This window comes from Myxocyprinus asiaticus, chromosome 44 (assembly GCF_019703515.2).
Source record: "Myxocyprinus asiaticus isolate MX2 ecotype Aquarium Trade chromosome 44, UBuf_Myxa_2, whole genome shotgun sequence".
Taxonomy (NCBI): domain Eukaryota; kingdom Metazoa; phylum Chordata; class Actinopteri; order Cypriniformes; family Catostomidae; genus Myxocyprinus; species Myxocyprinus asiaticus.
The window spans coordinates 11,436,195-11,459,863 of NC_059387.1; the positions used below are offsets into that span (position 1 = coordinate 11,436,195).

General features: G+C 38.5%; 1 protein-coding gene across 4 annotated transcripts in view; it reads left to right on the top strand.

The window, feature by feature from the left end:
• Positions 1–23,669, top strand: part of nrp1a (neuropilin 1a) — a 90,631-nt gene that overhangs the window by 54,812 nt on the left and 12,150 nt on the right. For all 4 annotated transcript variants that reach the window (XM_051687662.1, XM_051687663.1, XM_051687664.1 and 1 more), the window contains 4 exons: positions 12,698–12,853; positions 17,792–17,936; positions 21,244–21,575; positions 22,727–22,871. In XM_051687662.1, the coding sequence (XP_051543622.1) occupies positions 12,698–12,853; positions 17,792–17,936; positions 21,244–21,575; positions 22,727–22,871 (778 nt within the window). The remainder of the gene's footprint in view (positions 1–12,697; positions 12,854–17,791; positions 17,937–21,243; positions 21,576–22,726; positions 22,872–23,669) is intronic.

A 23,669-nucleotide genomic window follows, 5' to 3' on the forward strand; every position in this document is an offset into this window, starting at 1 on the left:
CATCTACAAGTATCTAACATGGTTCTAATGTTCCAAAGACATTAAGAAACCTGAAAATTGTTGTACAACAAGAATGTGTCCACACACAGAAACAATGACACGTTCTAGGCAATGCAGGGCTCCACAGATTACTGTATATGTCCAAGTCTATTTCAGTTGCACAAATCTGTGAAAAACCGTTGGCAGAAGTCTTAGTGTTGATTAAACAAACATTGCAGCACCTCAACAAGCCTTTTCTGCATGTTAGGGGCTTTTCTGTGACCCAAACCCCTGGGGCACCCTCATAACCCAGACTTGTTTTATAATCTTTGCCTTATTAGAAAGTTTGGCCAAACAGCCCCCTCAAGAGGATAATAACAGACATGACCCGTGGCCAAATATTTGTTAGGGGAGGTCTGTTAAGCAGATTTTTTTTTTTTTAATTGCTATCAAAATTTTGTCTCGGAGAGCCAGAGTTCTAAATCAGAGCCTAATTGAATTAGTAGAAGGTGCCTCAGCTCAGGAGAGAAGAATCATGATTAATTCTTAGTTTCATAGTGGAAAAGACATGTATGCACTCTTTAAGCACTCAGTATGCTTATAGATTACTGGTGTCTGTCAGTATGGTATTGATTGGGACTGTTGCTCAGCACAATGAACTATAATAATGCACCACTGCGATGTTCTTTGAAAGGCAGCCGATAATTGGCCTCCACTCGTTTTACAGACCATCACTTCAACTGAAGGATTCTCATGTTAGTCAGATGACATTAAATTTTTCATTGTTTGGCATACAGACTGTTTTGCAAATGCATTTAGCTTGTATCCAACACAAGAGGTGTCTTCAAAAGTAAAACATTCTGCTTAGATCAAATGAGTTTCTTTAACTGATGGCCCGAAGAGCGAGAAAGAAAAATATCTCCTCTAGCACCCAAACCAATCGGTTCCACATCGTTTCACAGTTGCCACTTCATATTTTATTCAGGATAATTAAGTAGTCTTTGCAAATGTTCAGCCTCTTGGTTCACTGAACTTGTTTAGTCATTTCTGATATTAATGAAACTCTAAATGACTTGCTTCCCACAGTGCAGTATTGAGCAGAAGAGAGCACATTTTTGCAGCCGCTCGGAATTCTCGAAAAGAGTATTGATTGAAGGAAGGGTACTTTTTTCAGTTGGAGAAATTTCAGCAAATCAAACCGTATTCTGTTTCAGCCCTCATGTGCAATGCCCCTGTAAATCTCTTTCCGCCAATCACATGTCAAAGTTGAACCCCACACATCTGTTTCCAAGGGAACAAAGGCGGAATCCTGCTGGGGATGAATGATTTATAATTTGGAGACGTCCTGTGCTCTTTCTCTCTCGCATGCCCAGCACTTGTGGAGGAGTTTAATTATAACAAGCGTTATTAAAAGAGTGGAATTCTTCATTTCGCTTTCATTAAGCAACTCAAGCCACCACAACAGTCGTTCTTCATCTAATGGCGCAGTCCACTTGGCACACACATCTCACTCACTCCAGTTTCCTTCAACGCATATTATCAGTTCATTATTTATTACATTTACACTCTTGAATGTAATTTACAGCAGACACTTACGTATATTATTCATGGAAGCCTGGTTCTTCCTTTTTAAAATGCCCTATTTCTTGATGATTTTTTCACCCCGAACATGTAGAAAAAGCACTTGTTATGCATCATAATGCAGCCTAAAATTAGGTTCAGGATCTAATGCTCCCAGCTTACCACTCCTGATTTTGAGCTGAGCTTGGAAGCTACTGAAACTTGTATCCTCCTCTTTGTCCATTTAAAGTGCTTTTTACCATGCTGACAAACAGACAGCTGTCCGGTAAAGCCTTTATCAGACAAATGTTCCATTAAAATCAGCATCAGAATCATTATGATCCACACACCTACCAAACAACGTCAAACATTTGCATTTGTGCAATGGTGCTTTGAATACACAGCGATTAATTTATGCTTCTGCTGCATACGACTGTCCTGCTGTTCAGCTAAATGGTTTGATCAGGGCTTGATTCACAGAGACGTGAGGGCTTTTCTCCTTAGCATCACAGAAGATGTTTACCTTCATCTTGTTCATTAAAGCGCTTCTGACAAGAGGCCAGAGCGTTCAAAACAATAAGGGCGATGTTTGCAAGTCTGGAACTGTAGAGTGCCAACTAGGTTTGGTGTCACCCGGTTCAACAGGAAGCCGTCATCTTGACTGATGGAGGTGAGGAGGGAATGTGCCAGGGTCATAGATGGAAACAATGATTATGACACCACTCCTCCCTCGTATTCTTGCCCGCTGTGCCAATGCCTTGAGTCGCCGACCCATTTTGCTACAAAACAGGTCGGAATTCCAGGGCCTTCAAGCAGGCGCTAATTACAGACTTCCTCTGAGAAAAACATTCCTCTCTGGCTTTTGAGCGTTGTTTTATCTGGGAAGGTTGAACAGAGAAAGGAAAATAGCGAAAGAGAGGGAGAGTTAGGGGCAAAATGTCACTCGCACTTGGTCATATCCTGTTTTCCTTTGCATGTAATCTACATATGTTGTCTATTAGCAATGGTCATCTAAATGCAGTTATGTCTGTTCACCATTGTTTTGCTTAGATTTTCTCTATCAATTAAAGGATTAGCTGGTGCTATTTTGAGACGGGCGCTGTTCTCCTGCCAGCTGGTGAGTAATTAGACAGTGGGACTGTAATTAACATGAGAGTCTCTACTGACGAAGCCTGCAGAGCTGGTGTCAAGCTAGGCCACCCTGCTAGCAACACACCTGCGCTAGGTACATTCTTCAGCGTTAGAATGTTTTAAGCCATCTTCAGTGCCTACATGTAATTAATTTAGGCATTTAGAAGAATCTTGCATACAAGTTTCAAGTAATCAAAGTATGAATCCAGGTGTCCTTTACAATCATATGTAATGTTAAACTACTTTCTCCTATCCCAGCTTAATATGCAGAGACAACTATAAGTAAGCCATTTGTTGGTTGATTCCCCTAAAAACTGTAAACACTGTGACTCTGTAGTGTTCTAAGTTCATTGCACTCTTTGTTTGAGCTTCCCAACCAGTCCGACCCAACAACATTGGCTCAACCAAAGACATAAGTTTGGGACGGGATCTGTTTGATGGACAAACTGAAAAAAGGGGAATTGAAACTTTTGCTTCAATTATTATTGAATTATTATTTTTGCTATTCCATTTGGTGATGTTATGCACTTCAACTTTAAGCTATTTCATTTGCAAAAGCAGTCCGATGAGGCCAGAAATCTAAGATTTCTACAAGATTCATGTCAGAGGAAGTCCATTTCTCAGCTTTCTATTTTTTATGGTATTTGGCCTGTAATACCAGCAAAACATGACAGTTGACCTCTGAGCCTGACTCATCCTAGACATATTATTAAATGACCAGTGGACTGCATAATATAGCTTTAAAGACAACATGAAACTGCATTAAAAATCCATTTTACATATTTCCACAATAATTTTTCAAATGAGAATTGATTGGATCGTAACAAAAAAATGGTCTCTACATGACAGGTGGTTGGTGGTGAGGGCTTAAAAATAGCAGGGCTTTTTTCCAAAAGCAATTTCAGAAGCAGAACAAGTTACAAAGACAAACACATTTTTTTTTTTTTTTTATCTGGGAATAACATGCACAATGAATCGTTCACAATGAGACCAGAAAAATTTTATTAAGAATGTAAATAAACATCAAGTTTGGTTTCATGTTAAATTTAGGAACGTAATCCCTTATTTAAAACTTGTTTTTTTAAAAGTAAGTTGAGTCCATCTTACCTGAATATGGCAAAATGATATTAAAGAGTGGTATTTTTTCCATATTAGTCCCACTTACATACCCTACTCCCATTAGATTTGCTGGGGTCATCTCTCTCTGACAATGAAGTAGATGATCACCACTCAGGCACGTGCATAATTTTGAAAAATGGTGGGGGGGACACGAGAAGTGCTAAAAATAACGCTAGCTAATTCCACCAGGTAAATTGGGTGATGAATGGGAGGTCTTCGAGGAGCCTATAGATCTCTCAGCTGGCAGTAATACAATTTTCATGAAAATGTGAATTAATTATACCTGTGGTTAATGGAATTTTAGAGGAGCTTTCGGAGCAACCAGGTGTCGTGGGATGGGATGGTGGGAGGAAGCCGCGGTTTGATGGATGAAGTAGAACTTTGCCCTTCGAAAACCTGCCGTCCCACATTTGTGTTTGCTTTGACTCGGCCGTCGCGCATCTGTCTGCTCAACGTCTTAGTTCCTCTCCTAACCTGCACCAGATGGTGTTTGAGCCTTAGATACACAAGAGCAGTTGTGGTTTTAATGAGTGACCAATGTGTGTATTTTTGTAGTCTGCTAATATAAAAGACAAGGGTGAAAGAGAAAACAGAATGAAAAAAAAATTCTACTCAATGGTCTCTTCTTTTTGTAAAGACTAGAAAATTTAGCAATTAAGAACTAAAACTGACAAAAGCTTTTTGAAAAAGCTGAAAGTTGTAAAGAAAAAATCTTGTTACATTGAGCACATTTACATGCACGTTCTTACACCAATTATGCTTAATAAGTCGAAAACTTGTGTGGTCATGTAAATGCATTAAATGGCTTTCCTTTATCGGTGTAAGGCCATCAACAGCTTAAGAATAAACCAATCCACACAGGAACATTTTTGCCCATTACCCCAATTTCGTGTTGTATGTAAACACCTTTACTGGCTTTATCATTTACCAGCTTATGCAATGCACGCATGTGTTAGGTGAATGTCTCTTCACGGTTTGACGTAAAAACAGAGAATAATGTGATTATTTCAAATGTCAAGTAAACGTGGATTTTTTGCTTCATCTGATTTTTTAAATAAGCTGATTTTTGGGAACAATCAGTGTATTGGTGTGCATGTAAACATACTCATTATGTAATTTCTCCGCCACTAGCATCACTAAATGGGATTGCAAAAATAATGTCTTTTCAAACAGGTTGAAGACTATCAGATCTTTCATTGGTCAGGCAAACAGCCACGAAACCATATTATAAGTGCATGCATGCTGCATTGAACAAAACTGTCATTGCTTTACGAAACCACCAGACATGTTTGACGCTTATGTATTTCAACACAATTAGCATTAGAAGCTTCGGTGAGTGTTCAGTGGGGTTTAGGAGGATTACTTTTCAGCCATTCCTTTCCATGCAGACCGAAGCAAGGCAAGAATTGTCCCTTCCAACACACACACACACACACAAACACACACACACTCATGAGCTCTGATGTAATAAAACACACTCTTTTTAAATTTAATTAGCTCTACAAAATCTAAGCTGAGGTCCATATTTCTCAAATGGACATTTCCCGTGACATAAATATGAAAACTTTAAAACCACAAGCAAGACTTGAGTTGTGCCAGCAAAGTAAAATAGCAATATCATGATTTTTATTAAATTTCATTTAGATTGCATCGTTCTACATTGGACAAATGTGAAATCATGTGAAGGCCATTGTTGTTTCTGTCTATTGAGTGGCATTTTTCTATTTTTCATGTTATCTTACATGTAGAAGAATAGAAAATGGGCACTTGTTTTGCAGAGTCAGCATGGCTTGAAAACACACTGTCCTCAAGGGACACAGATTACAGTTTAGACTCTTTCTCACAGCGGTCATAGCAGCCTTCAAACTGGACTGATATAAACCTGCATATTCCAACAGTGACTAATACAGCTGCTATGCAACTTCAGATGGCCTGGTTTCTCCTCATGTGTCCAATGCTGTTTCAACGGTTATAATTTATTTTCATCATAAATTATAGCAGGGCTACTAAACTTCGGAAAGGTCAGGGGCCGCAAAGTTGGATCCCTGTACCCTCGAGGGCTGCACTCTTAATTTGTATGATTATATATATATAATATAATCATACAAAGTAAATACAGTTTATAGTAAGAATGATGGAATGTTAGTTAATGGTATAGATCACCTAAAAATAAAAATTCTCTCTTTATTTACTCACCTTCATGCGTCCCAGGTGCGTATAACTTTCTTTCTTCTGCTGAAGACAAATCATGATTATTTCGAAGAAAATATCTCAGCTCTGTGGATGAGAGACAGATCAATATTTAAGTCATTGGCTTTTTTACTATAAATCTCCGCTTTCACTTTCAGATGTGACCACATGTGCCTACAGATGTGAAAGTGGAGATTTATAGTAGAAAAAGGGCTTACATATTGATCTGTTTCTTACCCACACCTATCATATCACTTCTAAAGACATAGATTTAACCACTGGAGCCATATGGATTACTTTTTTGCTGCCTTTATGTGCTTTTTGGAACTTCAAATTTCTGGACACTATTCGCTTGCATTGTTTGGACCAACAGAGCTGAATTATTTTTCTAAAAATCTTAATTTGCGTTCTGCAGAAGAAAGAAAGTCATAGACATCTGGGATGGCATGAGGGTGAGTAAATAATGAGAGTACTTTTATTTTTGGGTGAACTATCCCTTTTAGTAATTATTTTAAATATAAGGGTTGTAACAGTTTGATTTTCTTAAATAGATCAGTTCTGTTGTCACTGTGATTGCCAACTAACAAACACCATGAGTGTTCAACATCACATACACCAGAGATGTGTTCATAAACGAGCAATATATCCAAAATTAGCACCAAAAGATTTGTTCACACCCCTTATCATTTTGTGCCGAAGCAGATCACTAAAAAGCATTTGCGTGAAGGCGTCTAAACACTTTCACTGCAGGAAAAACTGTTATTTTTTCCTGTAAATAGTGTTGTCATGACGAGTACATACTGTATATCTGATGAGCTATTTAAGAGATTGGACAGATTTGTGCCGTGTTGAGTAAGTGAGATTGCGAGCGTGCATGTTTGATTGACAGACCGTGTGTGCACGCAGACCGCCCGCCACTCTCATAACATCAGCCATGCTCAGATATTAATTGTTGTTTTTATTTATTTATTTATTTGTATCCTCTTGCAGTTGAATTCCCTATCTAATGTGATTCAGCAATGTTGAAAACTAACGTAAATCCTCATGAAAATGGACACCTCACAATTCATACAGATTTGATAGGCTGCTGATAAATATATTTCTGTTGATAATATCATAATGCAGGCCGCAAAAGATCGCTCGAGGGCCGCATGCAGCCCGTGGGCCACATGTTGGGTAGCGCTGAATTATAGAATCCGTCATTGTTTTTGTTTGTGTGGTCAAGATATTTCAGATCAGATGCCCACAGCCAGGAAAACATTTCTTGTTTCCTTATAGGGAAGAATGAAACTCTTTTGGAAAGCTTTTTTTTTCTTCTGGAGCAAGAAAATGGAGTCTGTCAACTAGGAAATTCCCATGAGGCAGCGGGGCTTTCCCATAGTCTCCTGTTTCTACTGAATTCCTTTAAACCGAAATCATCCTGGATTGCTTGTGAAGTCAGAAGGATCAGCACCTTGTATATTTATTGTACTTAGGCTATATTGTCCTGTAAATGGAAGTTGATGCATAATGTGTCCATTAACTTTGTTTTTATCAACATCAAGATTTAAGGTGGTTTTATCTAACAACTGAAGTGTGCCTTGGAACCTTTTTTCCCTACCAAAGAGCACCTTTCATATATTTTAGTACTTTTGAGCAGACTGGATAATTTTTTTCATCATATCAAGATTTAAGATTATTTACCTTTTTGCCTTTAGTACAGAGGTCTTCAACAATTTTTGGACCAAGGACCCCTTGGTGGGTAGAGAGAGACGGATCCGGGACCCCTGTTACATATTGTATTAAATTGAGTGTTGCGTTTTAGGCCTATAAAAATGTGTAAGATAGGCTACCATATTATTGCATATGCATTCATTATGATGTTTATATTACAGATCTATTAAAATAATAATTAAATAATGTACAGCAGGGGTCTGTAACTTTTCTGACATGAAGTGACATTTTTCATTTTCCTTGTTAATCACTTTTCCATACCCCGTCCTTAACAAAAAGACAGATAGGTAGGCAGACAGAGAGTTAGACACAGACAGACAGACCCTATCCATCAGAATATTTTTTTTTTTTATAAGGTTACTAATATGGAGTCTTCATCTCATGTGTGTGATCAGTTTTATACATCTATTTTAAAATTACATTTCATTAGGAGTAAAACTCAGAGTGCACCTGTAATTGTTGTTTTGAGAGTCACCATCTTGTGTGTGCAGAACATTAAGGACCATGTATGCCAGCTTGATAATCTATTTATTTAACTATTTATTTACAACAGGCAATTAGGCTATTGTTCTGAAAGCAAAAAGCAACTAATAATAAAAGAAACTGTAGGCTGACATCTGCTCAACTGCACAGCGCGACCACCGCAAAGCAGATATGTTTACTCACACGACCTACTGCAGCGCTGCTGAACCTGATGTGTGTCACACTTTGAGTGGCTCATGATGAGTATGGGCGCGTGAATGGTTTGTTCGCACTGCGCAGTTCTGCTTGCTAGCTCAGTTTCATCACACGTTAATAGTGTTTAGCGTTCCAATCAGTTCATAACTAAATACATAAGATGCGCAAATATGAGCAAGGATTAAAAAGAAAGAGGAAGATTTGGCATGCAGGTGCGAGGAACTTCAACATGTCGATGTATTAAAATACACACACTTATCTCTATTTATCGCGTGTGATTGATTATTACAAGTGCCAATGGTGGATCAAATAATTTGCGGACTCCCTGCGGTACAACCACGGATCCCCTGAGGGAGTATAAATATTCCATGTATAAACATTAGTCTCTCAATTAATATGGTCATAAAGATGTATACATAATAATGATACAGTAATTAGCAAATACTGTTTAAAATTATTTTATATGTAGTAGCATGACACTTCACAGGAAATGCAAACTTTCTACCCAAAAACAAAGCATTACAACAGTGAAATACTTTACGTGTCGAATGAAATGTTCACTTTCTCCTTCAGTCTCTTATTGCTCTGGTTTCTCTTAACCTATTTTCTCGCTCTGTGTGTGTCTGAAACTGAAAATCATTAATAAATCATGAGGCCCTCAGTGCTGATCTGTGATCAGCTGGTGTGAGTGAAACTGATCCAAACTGTCTCTTCTCCAGCCAAGCTTTCCAATCTCTCTAAAACTCTCTTATCTTGCTGCCATCTATATTTCAGCATGTCCAGAAAATCAGAGCTAGCACTTGTCCAAGAGACTTAAGAAACAAAAAGCATATTTTTCAAGATTAGTGGACTGTGTGTGTATTTTTTTATTTACATATGGCACACAATAAGAAACAGAGTGACAGTTTGCAATTAGCTCTTGCCACCTCAATAATTAAGCTTGTGAATAGATAAATCAGTATGTCCATTTTTGTTGCAACATAATAATGCGGAAAGTAGGCATGTTGTTTCCGAACTTTCCAATAGCCTGAAATCTGCCCCATTCTAAGTTACTGATTAGCGGACAATCTCCAATCAGACATTTTTGCATCGGTGCAAGTGTGTTTACCTTCTCCTGTTGCACGACTGATGTGTAGGTTGACCTTAATTCCAGATCATTACAGCTACAGTATATTCTACAATTTTACAATCTGACATTTTAAAGAGATTTAGAGCAGTGGTTCTCAACCAATGAATTTCCAATGGGGCCTCAAGATGGCTTAATTTTATACAGTATATATAGTATATATGTTATATTAAAATAACAATGGCTTTCTTTAGGTCAGTCTTTACCCTGTGCTGATATCCAGAATTATTCCATGTTTTCCACTCTTGGAATTAAGTAGATCCTGAGCGATATGGGATTTTTGAGATCGATACCGATTTTAGAGAGGGAAAATTCACTGATTACCGAAATGGTGACCGATATAGCTGATTTTTGAGCTGGAATGAAAACAGACCTTTTCTATGTGGATTGTGCACCGATTTTGTACCGATATGACTATGCATAGGTACTCAGAAGGTTGCTTTCTTAAACAAATATTTTTATCAAAGAACATTTTACATTATTATTATACATTGTCAACAAATTCTAGAAATGAACACTGAGAAAATAAATAATAAATAAAAATACAATAAATAGCTTAATAAACATCAGTACTGTTAGTATAATTCAACTGCTGACCATTTAAATAAAGAATAAATAAAATTAAATAAAAATCAGTACTGTATGTTTAGTATCAGTCAAATGCTGACCATTAAAATAAAGAATAAATTCAAATACAATAAATGGCTAAATAAACATCAGTACTGTTTAGTATCAGTCAATGGCTGACCATTTAAATAAAGAATAAATAAAAATAAAATAAATAGCTAAATAAACATCAGGGGCCGGTTGCACCAGCTATACATACGTTACAACTTAGCCTAGTTGTGGCGTAAATGGGCACTAAGTCACAATTTATGCTCTACTAAATATTTGAGCGTTGCACCATTACATTTATGTTGGACATAAACATACGTATAAACTAAATATATATGGCAGCCTCCGACCAGGAGTAACCGATGGAATGAAAAAGCAGACTCATTTAATGACATCAATGAGCTCATGTTTCGATTGACAGGCTTCAGTCTTTTCAACATATATGATGATGTTGGCATTTACACTCATTTACATTTACGAGAGAGAAAGAAAAAAACTTACTTTTAAGCGGCTCTTCAGCATGAAACCGATCTGTCGTCTGGTGTCAAGTTTCAACATATTCAAAATATATATATAGGATATTAAAATGAATAAATGTCTATTTTTCCAGCCTGTTGTATTAGTATTTATCACCCCTCATTTATTTTAGATACAGTTCCTATATATTATTATTTATACAGGCAAATATACTATTTATTAAATCTACTTTTATTACGTATCCTATTTTAATGTATGGAAAACCAGACTTTTAAATATAAAATTTTATAAATGCAACGACTGGAATTGTTTGGTCGAAGGGGGTACCAAACTGTGAATCCTTAACAAAACAGTTTGGTGAATACATGTTTACATGCCACAGAGAGTAAAAGATGGACTTTATTTTTCTTTCCAGCATTGTGTCTCACCAACTAGGTAACAGCGAAGCGTGAAATCAACACTCACCACACACAATCCACCACCGCACTGTTGTCTACTGAGCTGCAAAAAGATGCTCTGATGTTTACCGTTCAATCTGCTACATTACTGACTGCACTGACAAAATAGAGCTGGCTAACAGCAAACAGATGTGATAAACAAGAGTGACATGATTGTCAGGGACAGGGTTAACGTTATATTAGTTATATAAAATGATGGGGTCATTTTTTATTAACTTTCCAGTATGTATTTCACAAACTACTTAGCAATTTAACGAGAAGAGACTGCTCAAATCTGCACCGTTTAACTCCGCCCTGTCTGCAGAGCCACCGTCAGCTCAGAGTCAGCTTTGTAAACAATGGAGATGGAATGCGCTCTGCTGGACAAACTACGCTATGACACCAATTCTAAAGCATTGTTTTCTGCATTATATGTTCTGAAAAATAGTTTTCATATCGGCGCATAACGGTAAAATATACGCCGATATCAATATATCGGTGAAAGTCTAATGTCGGCCGATAGTATCGGCCGACCGATATGTCGGTCGGGCACTAGAAATAAGTTGGAACAGAAAATTATCTGTTCCAAATTAGCAATCTGTAAAATTAGGTGTCACTCCAAGTTTAGAAATAGTCTGTGAAAGTAAACTTTGAGACGGATAAAGCAAAAGGCTTTCTACAAACTACACACCTACAGAAAAATTGTATTGCTGAAAGGTTGATTTTTTTTTTTGCTCAGAAGACTTAATGGAGTTCTGAGTTGTTTCTTTTCTCAGAAGGTTTCTTTAGGAGATATAAAAATAGAAACAATTGATACTATTGTTGACATACAGTATGTTTAAAGTATAGAACTATCAAATTAATGTGCATTGCATAGAAAAAAATCATTAGACTTGGAAGAATTTGATGAGAAATATTTGAGCTCACATTGAAATCTCTGACTTGATTGCAGAATTTGGTATCTTGCGAAATCTAAGCAGAGTTGGTGAGATCACCTCTGAAGCTCTTGATGATGCATATGAGATTATTAGTGTCTTTTTCTCTGGATTCAAATCAGAGAACCAGGAGACTTGAGCAAAAGTCTCTTTCTTCTCCATTTAATCTCAATATTGTCTAGGAGAAACAATTGAGCTATTAAAAAGACCTCACGTAATTTTCTTTTCCCTGCCAGTCATGGATTTGAAATGAAACAGGCAATTCCAAATTCTGTCCACATATGTACACAAAATGTGTTCTCTTCCAGTAAACCCTGTCCATTCTCTCCATTGCTCTCTCCTGACTGCTTCTCACATACTGTCCACTCACTGCAGGCTCACGGGAATGACATCAGAGCTCATGATTTCTTTATGAAGCATTCATTTTTCAATGCAGCACACATCTGAAATCCCGTTTCCTTTTCATATGATTTTTTACAGACACCAGGGCTATGAAGTTAGATATCCACCCTCATCCAATAAGCTCTTGTGTCCCATTCAGGAAATTAAATCGCCACATCAACTATACTTTATTAAATTGGGATTCATTAAAATTAATCTTTCATTCTAATACACACCTAGGGTCTTATGAGCTCAATATATGACACCCGATAAGCCACTTTTAAAGTGATACTCCCATGGTTATGAGTAAAATATAGGCTAAGTAATATAAGTAATATGGTTCTCTTTCTCTGCAGGTTGATCTCGGGTTCCTGCGCTTCGTCTCAGGAATCGGCACACAGGGAGCGATCTCTCAAGAGACCAGGAAGAAGTACTATGTGAAGTCCTACAAGGTGGATGTGAGTTCAAACGGGGAAGACTGGATCACTATTAAGGATGGCCCTAAACAGAAGGTGAATTATTTGCTTCTGTTCATGGTTTTTCTGAAAGCGCAAATGTTTCTATTTTAGTTCACCTCAATATACAGTACAACTACAGTACATCCAAAATTTGTCTTATGTGTTAATTAAGTCAGCCGATATTATTTCTGAGTCTCAAACAGTGAAAACTCAATGCAATGTGTTTTAATGGGAAACAGTGGACAATTACAAATAATTTACACTCAAAGGTTGAAGTTTCTGAACATTTAAAGGAATGTTCCAGGTTTAATAATAATTAAACTTCATAGCATGTTGTTGATCACCATTTAAAATAATTTCAACTCGTTCCTTAGTTTGTAAAAACAACCAAAAATTGTGTTCACAGTAATGTACTTACAATGGAAGTTTATGGAGTAAGGCAAAATACACACAGTTTCAAAAGTATAGCCTGAGGCAAAGGAGGGAGGTGTGTGACGAGGAGGAGGGCGGGGTGGGGCCGTGAGTGTGCACAGCAGGCCCCCAATCAGGCTAATCAGCTGAGGAGAGGGATAAGGCCAAGCCGGATGCAGCAGTTCGGGAGAGAGAGAGCCACACGCAGCTGCTGTATGTGTTTATGCTAAAGAAGCCTTTTATTTCCCCAGCCCAACATGGAAATGATCCGAACGTTTCCAGAGCTCCCTGGCAGGAAGCCTTGTAAACATCTCCTTGTATTGTAGAGCTGTACAATACCTGCATTACACCAATCCATGCTCCAACTTCAGTCGGGAATGCCATGCTCATGTGTTTTGCAGGGGCTGTGTTTCTCCGACTCCATTATGAGCCTAGTGTGGTATGCGAATCTGCTTTCTTATAAGAGTGAATTTGCAAACTCTGTAAAAAGAGACCAACTGCACAAATCCAAAGCAACCACAGTAGTCAGACTGATATTCTTTTTCTTTTTTCCTTTAAGGAATGATGTCAACATTTGTGGTAGGGCTTTTTTTCTTAAGGGATGAAAGGAAAGAACAATGGAATGAATAAACAGAGAGTGGCAAAGGGAGAGGGTGAGATGGGGAGGATTTCTGGGAGATTTAGGGGGTTTTAACAGCTGGTTGGTTACACTTGAGCCCAAGACAGATTGAATGAAGGGCAAGGAGACAGTGATCGATTTGCCATCAGGTGTGCTATCTGTAATGTCTCCCACAACATGGAACAGTTAACTACATTCTTGGGCATCAGGCCCATTCAAATGTTCAACAGCAGGTTTGAGGGATTTTATGATTTTATTAAGCAGATTTTCTACCCAAAAGATCCTAATTCTCATTACCATAAAGCAAAAAAAAAAAAATAAAAAAAATCGTAATCATATAATGTGGAAAATATACAGTATAGATAGATGACAGCTTTGCAGATCCTTGCCATTCTAGCTGTCAGTTTGTCCAGATACTCAGGTGACATTTCACCCCACACTTCCTGTAGCACTTGCCATAGATGTGGCTGTCTTTTCGGGCACTTCTCACACACCTTACAGTCTAGCTGATCCCACAAAAGCTTAATGGGGTTAAGATCCATAACACTCTTTTCCAATTATCTGTTGTCCAATGTCTGTGTTTCTTTGCCCACTCTAACCTTTTCTTTTTGTTTTTCTGTTTCAAAAGTGGCTTTTTCTTTGCAATTCTTCCCAAAAGGCCTGCACCCCTGAGTCTTCTCTTTATTGTTTTACATGAAACTGGTGTTTAGCAGGTAGAATTCAATGAAACTGTCAGCTGAGGACATGTGAGGTGTCTATTTCTCAAACTAGAGACTGTGATGTACTTATCCTCTTGTTTGGTTGTACATCTGGCCTTCCACATCTCTTTCTGTCCTTGTTAGAACCAGTTGTCCTTTGTCTTTGAAGACTGTAGTATACACCTTTGTATGAAATCTTCTGTTTTTTTGGCAATTTCAAGCATTGTATAGCCTTCATTCCTCAAAACAATGATTGACTGGCGAGTTTCTAGAGAAAGCTGTTTCTTTTTTGCCATTTTTGACCTAATATTGACCTTAAGACATGCCAGTCTATTGCATACTGTGGCAACTCAAAAACAAACACAATGTTAAGCTTCATTTAACGAGCCAAATAGCTTTCAACTGTGTTTGATATAATGGCAAGTGATTTTCTAGTACCAAATTAGCAATTTAGCATGATTACTCAAGGATAAGGTGTTGGAGTGATGGCTGCTGGAAATGGGGCCTGTCTAGATTTGATCAAAAATGACTTATTTCAAATAGTGATGGTGCTGTTTTTTTACATCAGAATGCCACTTTGGCGAATTAAAGTACCAATTTCCTTCTGAAACAGCAAAACCTGTACATTATTCCAAACTTTTGGCCATCAGTCTATATAAAGCATATATATATATAAAGCATATATATATATATATATATATATATATATATATATATATATATATATATATATATATATATACACGGTTACTTTTCAAAACTTGAACCGACACTGAATGCTCAAGCAGCTTAATTTACACTTAGAAAACTCCTGATGTTGCTATAACAATGCAAAAAGCACTTAACAATTTACTTGAAGTGAAAATCAGTCCTCCTTTCCTGTTTAATTAATCAATTGCACGATCATGCAGAACATCTCAAGTTTTTAAATCCATAAGGATGTTTCTCAATGGTGATGTGGCAGTGACAGCTGACTCGTCAGCAAGATCTCGCGCTCTTAGCTTTCAGATTACGTACATCACTTAAAGCATGTTTGTATCACTCAGTGTCAACTAGAAGGCCTGGACTGGGACATATCCTAAAGACCACACCCACCAAGAACAAATAAATCAATCTGATTGGCTGATGAATCGGACAGTCTGACTTTAAATGCCTATTCTTTAGGGATTCTATGGAAATTCTGAAGGCCTGATGGGGTGGAGCTCAGACTTACGCACTGCTTCGGGCAGGCAATTTGTGAAACAGTTGTCACACTTTGCTTGTAAGCATCGAGGAATAAATTCTGACTGGATAAACTTTTTTTTTTTTGCTATTCGTTTGTAGATGAATTAGGAGTGGAAAGCAATTGAAAATACATAGGCAAAAAGGTCAATGAGACTGAAAGGATGAAAAAATATTTATTTATAAGGCATGTTATGCCAGCAGAGAAGGCTTTGCTGGCCCTGAGAAATCGCCACTGTATATACTGTATACACGTACAGTAACTATATATAGCAAAAAAGTAATTGTAGTGCATTATACATTATATACATTAAACTACTGCAATAGAGTAATGAAAATCATTGAGAATAAAAAAGAAAAAAAAAAGAAAAGAAAAAAAAGCTAAATAATAAGTAAAATATCCAGACACATGAGAATTTTGGGAGGAAAATGTTCTTAATTGTTATAATGACCCTAAAATGGCATTTTCTTTTTTGTGAGATTCATCTTCTAATGATGCTGAACGTTCCAATGATGTCATACAATGCTGTTTAGGTAGGCAGCTCACTAGGTTTCAATACACAACCAGTGTGTGAAGTTTATGATTTTACTATTTTGTGAGTGCAAGCAAAGACATTCATATGTGTGTTTAGATGTACACTATGTCTGCTGCGCACACTCTAACAATGCAAGTTTTGAAATAGATCTGTCAAGCTAAGCAAGCCAATTAGACTCTTATGTGTGTGTGGGCATGTATGACCATACACATATTCATGCCTGAGAGGGAATGTGAGCTTAAATATACCCAGAGGCCCAATTTCTCTGCCGACCCTCGACTAAAGTACACTGTTCTCTTTTTAGAGCTTGCATTTTAAAGGTGCGGTGCCTTGTTTCTGTCTGTTCGGCTCTAAAGTGCTTTTGTGAGGTAAGGGCCCATTTGCAGACTGCTGAAACAGCAGTTCGGCTGCGTGGTTGTTGCACAAAGGAAAGCCTTTTTACTACTTAGAGCAGTAGAGCAAAGCACTGGCGTGACATTTAAAGATAGTGGATGGCTCATGGTGTGTCTCCCTCCCAGACACTCATGTTTGACAAGAAGTGCCCAAGGACACGGTTAGCTGTATGGATTCGGGATAGACGGATGGCTGTATGCCCTGTCTGGAGCTTAGTAACACTTTGATTTCCTGTACAGCTTACAGTCTGACTTCGTCTAGTGTGGAATCATGCTAAATGTACTGCAGCTAAAGCAGCTAATCCAATCCAAATTTTCAGCCGGAACTGTCAATTTTATAAAAATCAGTTTATTGTCAAATAAGAACAAGACATATGAGTGTCTATTACCAGGTCAAAAGTTTTGGAAATTGATGGATGCACTCTAACTGACGGTTGGGAATCTGATGGATTTGCATTTGACCATTTTAAAGCAATGCAGACAATGCATTCAAATAAATGATGGTGCCAGCAGGTGCAATTTGTTCTAGGTGAATTTACCCCAGTGAGAGAAAAAAAGGGAGATGAAGAAGAGAGAGCTGAAAGAGAGAACCTTCAATGTGATCTTAAAATGCCAGAGTTGACCTTTATATAGTGGCCTGTGAAACTAGATTTGCTACGAAAAACAAGAGGGAGTTTTGAGGTCAATCTTGTTTCTAGTTCTTGTTACTTTGACACAACTGTATCCTCCCTTCAGAGAAAACATGTGCTAGATGTCATCAATAATCTGCACCCATGAACATAACACTATGTCATTCATGGCTATGCCTGCCATGTTTTCATACAGCAACAACAAGGACCATTGTGTAATAGAAGCGTCCAAAACATTCAGTGCTAGTTTTAACCCAGACACTAACATCACAAAGTGGCTTTTGTGTTGCTGCACAGCTGACTCCAAAGATAATTAAATTAAAAATGATGTTGTCACTTTAAAAGATGCTGATCTAATGCATTCCTGTCATTTACCTTTGTTTCTGGGGCAGAGCATTAGGTGAGTCTCAGGCTTCAAAGGTCTGTCCTCTGGTTCCTCTAAACAAACAGTGTGAATAATTTATGTGTTTGTTCTTCACTCGCCAGATTTTCCAAGGGAACACCAACCCTACAGACATGGCAAAAGCCATGCTCCCCAAGCCCACGTTGACACGATACCTCCGGATCAGACCATACACCTGGGAGACCGGCATTGCTCTCCGCTTTGAGGTGTATGGATGTAAAATCTCAGGTTGGTTCCTAAGAAATCTGTTTCTTTTCTGTCATTCTAGGCCTTAAATCATACAAACTTTTTTGGCTTGGTGTTTTCTGGCACAACTGGGATTTGTCAAAAATGTTGTTTAGAAGTGGAGATTTAATTCAGATTTGTTAAAACGTTCCACGCGGAAGCCTTGTTTTGTCAACACACCACTTCATCATGATCTCTCAATTAGATGGTTTACGTTTCGCGTACTTTGGAGGCAGGCATACAGAGAAGTGTTTATTCATGCTGCTGAAAGCCTTGTGCGAGCTGTGTGTGTTCATTTTCTTTTTCTTTTCGAGAGTCGAGGAGCTATCGCATTATAGACAAGTGTTCACGTTAACGAATAAGACTGTGTATTCATGTTACACCATGTTTGGATGTACTTAATTCAAAATGAATGCCATGCACAGCAGGCGAGGCTGTTCTTCGACCTCTACTTCCACTCCAATTCTGCCTCTATACCCTCCTCCCTTGAGCATTAACCTCTCCACCTCTCACACACACACACAGATGCACATATTGCACCCACTATTGCACATGCCGAGATGTACACCCTCCAGCCGCAGTCAGCCCCAGCTGGCCAAGGCCTAATTTGCATACTCATCTGCATGTTCTGGCATGCTCCACCCTCCACTGAGCTTTGATTGCACAGGCTTTCATATCACCAGAGTACATTTCCTTGTATGTGTAGGATGAGGGCATGCCTGTTTGCCATCATGCGTCGTCTATCAGCTTTATGTTCAACATGCATAAGAGGCTTATTTTTAGTGTCAGTGTATACACAGATTTAGCACTGGTTGTATATCTGTGTGCGAGTGTGTGCGCGCGGTTCACCACAGCTCTAGAGCGCAGCTGTTGCAGTCATGTTTTGAATGGGTGAACAGACCGCATTCTAAACACATCACAAGAGCAGAGGCCTTGTAGTGACATCATCAGTGTGTATCGGGCTCTCTTATGATGATGTGGCCAAGCATGTCCCAAGCATTGATTTTTATTAAAGCTAATAGATAAAAACAATAAAAAGTATAATAATAATAATTATTATTATATACTGTATATATCTGTACTGTATATATACTGTCAGACACTGTTAGTAGACAAATTAAAAAAGTGTACTAAAAGTGCCCAGCTGAAGAAACACCCATAAATACCACAGTATATGAATAATCAATGTACCATGATATATATCAAAGTACCCCATATAATACTATTCCTGGGTACAAAGTTTTTAGCACTGTACCAGACAGTGACACTGCCTACAGTAGAGGATGCCAGCTGGCAGTTAGGAGGTGGTCTTCAACACAGTTCAGGTCTGATAGGCTTTCCACAACCACACAGCCATTAATAAACTTCCTTTCGATGTTTGTAAATAAAAACATCTGTGTGTGTGGCCATCCAGCCTCTGTGTGCAGACCAACTCAACAGACAAAACATGCAATGCAAGCAATCCGGTCCACCCTAAGGGTTTGTCTCTAGGGTCTACCACACCCGGAGCTTCTGCCAAGCATCCCCAAATGCCATCTGATATCCATTAACAGGCCCTGATGACAGTGGCTGCCAATGGATTAAAAATAAAACTTGATTTACTTCCACACTTTGAAATCCAACCACCTTGGTGCAGATCTTTTTCATCAAGGCCATTCCTGAAACAACTTCAGGTTTTTATCAGAAATGATGCACAATCTTCCAAATTGGGCAGGGTAAGAGAAACACAACCGAGTCCGTACACCCACAAACAAACAATGGAAAAATCAAAGACACACAAGTTTGTTGTTTTAGGAGCCTGGAACTCACATTTTGACCATTTAAGGGGTCACAGACAAGTACACTTTCCGTTCCAAAACTGCAGAGGAAGTTCCCTCCATCAGTACAAAAGAAGTGATGTCAATGAAAACTTTGTTTTGTTGGTATTTCAAGGGACATTAGGTCCATCTGTGACAGGTCCAAGATTGTCTCTGACGCTTTCCTGCTCCACGGGTGCTGATCGTAGATTACGGTACCACTGGCAGGTCACGAATTCCAAAGTTCCAAAGCTGAAGAAGGTACGAGTGTCATGACAGGCAACACATAGGCAGTCATTCGATTGGTGCTACACATCTGATCATTTCCCTCAAACTCAACCTGCATTTGCAGAAAAGAAGCAAAGCGTGGAAAATCATGTTATCAATGCTGGAAAAAGAAAGGGGGCTTGGAGTGAGGAAGACAGATTACAAGGTGAATGAAAGGGTGGGAATGGTAGGTCTGAAAGAGATGAATAAAAAAGCAGTCAGAAACAAAACAAAAGAAAAGAAAGGTAGGAGAGGAAAAGGATGAAGAATAAAAATGAGACACTGTTCAGAAATGAAAGGAAGTGCACTTGAGAGGGGTTTTAATTAGATGCACAAGCTTGAGGAAAAAACAGGTAGAAAAGTTAAGGTCAATGGTGAAATGAAGATGGAGAGAGAGAGAAAAAAAAAGAAAGAAAGAGAACAAGAGGGTTCTTATCTTTTCTGTCCACTTCATCTGTTTTTCCTGTGCAATGAATGTCTTTCCCTTTCTCTTTGTTCAGCTTCTTTATGGCCTGTGGCCTCTTTAAGGTTGTTGGTAAGAAGGCTTCCCAGCTTACTGAGACGTGACTGTTTTTACCACGGTTACCTTTTAACATAATTTTTATCTTCTCTTTTCACCCTCAGTCTTATCCTTGCACATCTGATCTAATCTCTCACAGACAATTCCCTCAACAATTATTGTTCAAGTCTTCCTCATTCTTTGTTTCCATGTGACTAGTATTGCATAGCTAGACCCTTGTCTAAACAGCATAGTTCTGGTTCACAATATAGCTTATTTTTGTTCAGAACCGTCCACTTAGACAGGAAATCTCCAAGAGTTCTGCTCATTGATGTCTCGTAAACTTGCTACTAAATGCTCATCACATTCACAATTGCATGGCGAAATTTTGCAGGGTTGAGCGTATGAGAAGCATGTGTAAAACCCACATGTGCTATGTATGAAGGACCGCCCATACAGAGGTCACTGCCAAACCAAGCAACTTGCTATTGGACAGTACTGCAAATGATTTGAGATGACTGTATTTCGTCCACGGAATTTCACAGTTTAAGGGTGAATGTGACTAAGCCTTAAGTGCCTCAAACAATACTCAAAAATTATTTAATACTCTAAAGCACTCATTGTTTATGCATCGAACATAATGTGGCCACACCATATTAAGCTGATACTGTTAAATTTGTGTGACAAATAATGGTAAATCTGTTAGACAACAGTCTAATCTTTACCCTCTCTCGTTGTCTCTCATCAGAATACCCATGTTTAGGAATGTTGGGAATGGTCTCAGGCCTCATCACAGATGCCCAGATCACAGTTTCCTCCCATACTGAGCGTACCTGGGTGTCGGAAAATGCCCGTCTTCTGACCAGCCGCTCAGGATGGACATTGTTGCCACAGCCGCAACCCTACGTGGACGAGTGGTTGCAGGTCGATCTGGGTGAGGAGAAGCTGGTTAAAGGCTTGATCATCCAGGGAGGCAAACATCGTGATAATAAAGTCTTCATGAAAAAGTTTCGGCTGGGTTACAGCAGCAATGGAGTCGAGTGGAAAATGGAGATGGACGCCACAGGCAACAAGCCCAAGGTAGGATATAGGGAAGCTGAAAATCGGTTGGACATTAACCTGGTATGTATGACCAGATCAGCTCTGGTTTCTTTAGCCTGATGCTTAAAACATGAGTTTAAGGAAGCTAAAAATGGACATAATGTATTCTTCCCCAAGCTTTTAGAGAACAATAGTAATTACGCTAATGCTGTGTGCGTCACATTAGTGAAACATCCCAAATACATTAAACAATACTGCCACTAACCTCAGTCAGCCTGTGCTGCAAAGCGGAGGGATCGTCTTGGGGGTTTATTTTGCAATAATTACCACCTGACTATGTATTATCCCACTTACTAACTTTTTAATTTGATGTTTGATTATTGATGGTGAATATGATGAAGGATTAATTAAGGTAAATGTGGCTTTTTAAAAAAAAAAAAAAATTTGACCGATTTACCCAAATCCATCCTACATAAAATCAGGCACATCTCTCGAGAAATTAGAGACACCACATAAAATTACTAATCTTTTACTGGAGCACAGAGCATATGTACCTTGTCTCTTATCAAAAACTAGATATCAATTCCAGATGGCCCAATGCCTGATTTCAAAACCCTTATATTCTCTTCTTAACATCCTGAACTTAAAGGACAAGAAGAGACATTAGCGCTGATGGTCATAAACGTTCTTTCATGACTGCCCTGTCTTGTCTTGTTCTGTACCTTTGTTACCTCTGGCAAGTGTCTTTTCATCTTTTTTGGGTCTCTGTCTCCTGTGGTACCTTGTGTCTGAGTAGGAATATTTTAGAAGTGTGAAGTTAAAGCCAGATGCTTTTGAAGGGCTGGGTATCCTGCCATTGTAGACTGCGGTGTATGCCTGCAGCCTTTCTTTTTGCACTAGTTCAGCTGTATGCTGTCAGAAATAAAATTGTCTTTTCTTGTCTCTAGTGCTTTGTTGAATTAGAAATAGAGTAGCATCCTAGTTAAGAGAGGTATATGCTCTTCACATTCTCGCTCGCTCTCTTTCATTAAAGCTTGATTCTTTTCTTTCTCTGTCAAAGTAACTTTGGAATACTCTTAATAAAGTTTTCCCCTTTATATTTTACCATTCTCTCTCAGTTCTCTCTCTCTCTCTCTCTCTCTCTGCTTGACTGCTAACTACTGCCTCTCTACTGTCGTTGTTCTTGGCAGATTTTTGAAGGGAATTTGAATTATGACACACCAGCATTGAGGACGGTGGAGCCCGAATTAACACGCTTTGTTAGGGTGTACCCAGAAAGAGCAACTCCTGCTGGAATGGGACTTAGACTGGAACTCCTGGGCTGTGAAATGGAAGGTAAGATGAAAATTCATACACACATTTTTCAATTTCACTTTTCTTCTGAATCATTAGAAGCATCTGGTCTCAAGGTGACTTTTAGTGGATATATGAAGTGAGTTGCCATCAAGCACACAAGTGTCCTAGCAGAATAATCACAGGTGGAGTTCATCAGATTAGCTAAGAACACGATCCACAACGTTTGACAACTAGAAAATGTCTAAATACTTTGTCATTTTGAAGAGTAAGCTATATCTTTGTTTCATCATTTAAAACTTAAAAAAATAATTTTTGTGAAATGTTTTGATTAGAAGTTGTTCTTGTGCTATCCTTATTTAAATTAAATGCCACTTGGTATGAATTTCATGCAATGACATTCATACATTATTAAATGGAGCTTAAGTGTGTAATATATTTGGGCTACTGTATTGCCCTTGCCAAGTAAACAAAAGACAAACAAAATTATAGTCCTTCGATCTAAAAGGCAGCACTTGAGGTTTTTCAAGTGTGTGGTCTTAGGGTACAGATGCTATTTGATTGAATTTGGACTTATCCACTCAAGAGAACGGCATAGGGCATGGCTTAGCTTTCTTCATAATTAGTTGTCCTGCAGATGTAGCATCAAAGGATGTCTCCAACCCAGAGAAGCAGGGGCCTGTGACACTCCTATATAACAGTACCCCTTACAGCTGGAAATAATCTTAGGTCCACCTGCCTTGAAGGATTACAGAAAGGTCCTTGATGTCTTCCCCTCTCTATCTTTCCTTCTCTCTCTCTTTATTTCGGAATTAGTTTAGCTCTGATGGGGTGTGTGTG